We start from the raw sequence: 3,956 nt of genomic DNA on the forward strand, positions 1-3,956 counted from the left end.
TTCCCTACTTGTTATATCTTTTATACATTTTAGCTACACTACCAAAGATGAACAGATTACTTGTTGAAGTTAAGGAGTCTCTAAGAAATGCGTGAACTAATAAAACTGACCACCACATACATTACAGTAAATACAACTGGATAAAGGGAAAGTGAGCTTGCTTGCAGCTAAAAGGAAAAAATAACTCGGAAAGGATGTTTCCAATACCAGCATTAGGTTAAAGATATCAAATCCAGAATTATTGCTAGATACTAATCCAGTGTGGAGAATTTTTAATGCTCTCAAGATAAGTTTAAATAGTGTATCTTCATTAAACCAAGCATGTGGAACTGCAATGCTTGAGAATAAATTCACCAAAGAAAAATCCCAGGCATTTAGATGAGCATACAAATGTTCCACTGACTTTATCATGTTTACCTCGGGGCAAAGTTCAATTTCTAAAGAATAATAATTTAGGAGATGTCATACAGGTAATACCTACCTAGCAAATTAATGCCATCATTTACAATGAGCTGTCCGTGACGCAAATAGTTCAAAATTGGCTCAAAATACTCTGGACTGCGGTCAATTAGGAATGCTCCTCTATGATCTTGCTTATTTCCCCAAGCATCTGTTTCCACAACATATATATAATTAAATTTGATGTATTAATAGGAGAGTATTTGCTTCAGTTTCAGATTGTTACTACCAAAGGTTACTGGATTATGAAACATTTCACTTGAAAGGGTGTTTCTTAAAGAAAAGGAAGAAAAATAAGCATGGGGGGGAGAGAAATCACCTTAAAACAAACTCGCTCCTGCTATAACTAAAACATTTTATCACATATAAGAATCATTGCTAGAATGAAAGCAGCATTAAGATTTTAGTCTGCCCCTCCTTTCCTTAAGGCTGTCTCGTACAGTGTTTGCCTACTGATTCTGTTGACAAAACTAAGCAAGATGCAAAAATAAGATGAAAATCAAACAAAGACCCCAAAATATTAACTACAGATGGAAGATACATTTTAAGTTTGTGAGATGATAAAATTTACAGAATTACATGGGCAACAGAGAAATAAACAATTAAAAAAAAGTGATTATGCATTCTGCTTTGATACTTTAACATACTTTTGATATTTTAACATACAAACAAGAGTCTTGGCTTGATAGTGCCTTTTGCCTACTTTGCTAATCTGTCAGCTTTAAAAAGAAAAGTTTAGTTCAATATACTAACCTTTATCTTTAAACATGTGGGCCAACATACTGTCAGGTTCTTTATTAACCAAAGTGCTCCTAGAAAACAAAGGCAGTGCAATTTTATTTTTACATGGAACGTTTTCCTCAAGAGACAAGCTGACTGGTTGCAGTGTATTGCCTGCCCTTGGTGTGAGATATGCATTCCAACAGTTACAATGCTACTGATTTAATTTCATATAGTGCAATAGCAAAATACGTTTCTGACCTGAGGTATCGTAAAGGTATTTTAAATACAAAGCACTTAATTAACTGAAATATTCCAAGGATAAACCCAGGGCTGTTCAGGCTTTTCGCCTGTTTTATTTGATATGGAAACTGTTTAAGAATTAATCTGTTACAAAACAATTAAAACAAAATAATTACAAAATAATTAAAACAAAATAATTACAAAACATTAATCTGTGGTAGCAAATGAAATACAGAAGAAGTTGCAAAAGTCAAAGACCTCCTACTCCAGAGTAAGTTATTTTTCTAGCTCTTTTGCAAGAGCATCTGAAGCCTGACCAACTGAACGTACACTACCAGCTGTTCTAACTACTTGACTGAAACTGAGTCCCTTTAAGAACAAAACCAACTAGTTGCATTTTTACCGTGTAGTGGTGAAGTATCGGCCTCCAACATTTAGTGTTAACCAATCTGTGTGTGACCCTGTTAGTTCTTCATGAGGTCTCCCATCAGTCTGAGGATCTACATAGATGAGAAAAACACAGTAGTTTTTAGAAAAAAATGGGAATATTTCTAAATCCTCCATATGGTAAGAGGTATCTTCTGAAAACACCAGAAAATAAAATTTTAGATTTGCATTAAAGAAAACCAAAACCCCTTTCCATTGAACAAAAGATTAAACATAAGAATTAGAGAGACTTACCAATGAATGGTTCACCTTCACAGACAAACAAAACATCATCATCCCTGAAAGGGGACAGGGTAGGGGGAAGGGAAGAGAAAGAAAAGAAAAAGTAATCATAATTTTCTGTTCATCTCAGGGAAGCCCTCCTGATTAGTTTCAGGTAAATTATAATCAGTTGCCATTAGTTAGAACTTCAGTATCTGATTTTGATCTTAATTTTGCAGGTTCCAGTGGACTGTTATATGAGAGATGTTATCTGAATCCACCAGGTAGGGATCACTTCTGTTACTTAACCAATTTAGTTTTACAAAACAGTCCGTTTTCTCCCCACTCTGGGAATATTCTATGAAGCCAAAGCAACACCAGAGCTTCTCTCCTTTTCAAAACAAACTCGTCCAAGTACTGACTAGAAGACAGTATTATTTTTTCCTTGAGACATAAGAGCCCCTTTGGGCACACGGGCTGGAAATGATAATTTGTTTTTAAGGAAAGCCCTGGTTATCGATCGAGGTCAGAGGATTAACAGGCTAGTAAGTCTCTTAATGCACATCTGTGATTTGACTTTTATTGGATAAGCCTTACCTAATCAAAGCGATATCATCAATGAGTCCACCTTTCCCATTGTAAACACTGGTGGCTTTTATTCCAAGCTTGTTACTAGCCACAGACAGCAAATCTGATAAAGTCCCATATACAGCCACGACCTGTGGAAGAGAGAGGCAGCTACAGCACTGCGTTCATAGTGTTCCTGCCATTTCAGACTTATTACTGGGGCTATCAGTATCTTCTTACAGGGGGGAGGAAGGAATGGGTGGATTTTTTACTAAAAAAGGAAACAAACAGACCAACTTTGACTTTAGAAACGTAGCTGTCTTAAAATGGGGTGACTTGCACATCTCTCGCCAAAATTCAATGTACTGAGGTGGCAGCAGCAGTGAAAGAACGAGCGTTGGTACTCTAAGATTATGGTTCAATTATTTATTTCTTATTAATTGAAGAAATACTGCTATTTGTTCTGTTCCAAGTCTCTCCCAAATGTATTTCCCCTCTCTAAAACCAAAGATTAAACTACAGTCACATTAACTGTCTTCACCCCAGAGATGTGGATGGGGATAATCAGGGATGATGGATAACAGACTCTGTTCTGTCTATAACATTTAGAACTGCCCCAGCACAGGGCCTGTTCTTATGGTAGCTGGACCTAGAAACTGAACTATTTTCATTCTGGAGATGTTACTAGATAGGTTTTAAACAAGAAAGCAGAGTTTCTGTCAGTGATCCAGGGTTTAATTCACCTGCTTCCCACCCTCACTGTAAGATCATGGTTCAATTATTTATTTCTCTGAAGAAACACTGCTATTTGTCCTGTTCCAAGTCTCTTCTGAATTTATTTCCTTCTCTAAAACCAAGGATTAAACGACATTAACTGTCCTCACTCCAGAGATGTGGATGGGGAATATCAGGGATGATGGAGAGCATGTAGAACTGCCCCAGCACAGCTGGACCTAGAAATGGAATGATTTTCACTCTTTTTAACGTTACTAGGCAGTTTTTAAACCAGAAAGCGGAGTTTTTGTTGGTTATTCGCTGGTGTTCGTGTCCCGGGCAGAGCTGACGTGCTGCGGGGTCTCATTCACCCGCTTCCCACCCTCACCCGGGACAGGAACGGCAGGACCCGAATCAACCCTGACGACACGACGGTGACTTTAATTAACTGCCACCCCCAGCGACAAGTCCCGGGCTGGCGGCGATTCCCTCGGCGCTCCCTGGCACAGCCCGCACCGCTCCGCTCCGCTCCCCGCAGGCCCCGCTCGGCACCTCAGCACCGCAAACACCAGGCCCCAGCAGCCACCCCCGAGTCCGGGGAGGGG

General features: G+C 38.9%; 1 protein-coding gene across 1 annotated transcript in view; it reads right to left on the reverse strand.

Moving 5' to 3' along the window:
- KCTD9 (potassium channel tetramerization domain containing 9) overlaps positions 1-2,789 on the reverse strand; it is a gene marked incomplete at its 5' end in the record, with an annotated part of 5,950 nt that extends 3,161 nt beyond the window's left edge. Inside the window, 5 exons of the mRNA XM_010173736.1 lie at positions 482-610; positions 1,213-1,271; positions 1,826-1,922; positions 2,104-2,147; positions 2,668-2,789. Of these exons, the coding sequence (XP_010172038.1) occupies positions 482-610; positions 1,213-1,271; positions 1,826-1,922; positions 2,104-2,147; positions 2,668-2,789 (451 nt within the window). The remainder of the gene's footprint in view (positions 1-481; positions 611-1,212; positions 1,272-1,825; positions 1,923-2,103; positions 2,148-2,667) is intronic.
- Between the last annotated feature and the right edge of the window lie 1,167 nt (positions 2,790-3,956).

Source organism: Antrostomus carolinensis, unplaced genomic scaffold (genome assembly GCF_000700745.2).
Source record: "Antrostomus carolinensis isolate BGI_N321 unplaced genomic scaffold, ASM70074v2 scaffold11660, whole genome shotgun sequence".
Taxonomy (NCBI): Eukaryota; Metazoa; Chordata; class Aves; order Caprimulgiformes; family Caprimulgidae; genus Antrostomus; species Antrostomus carolinensis.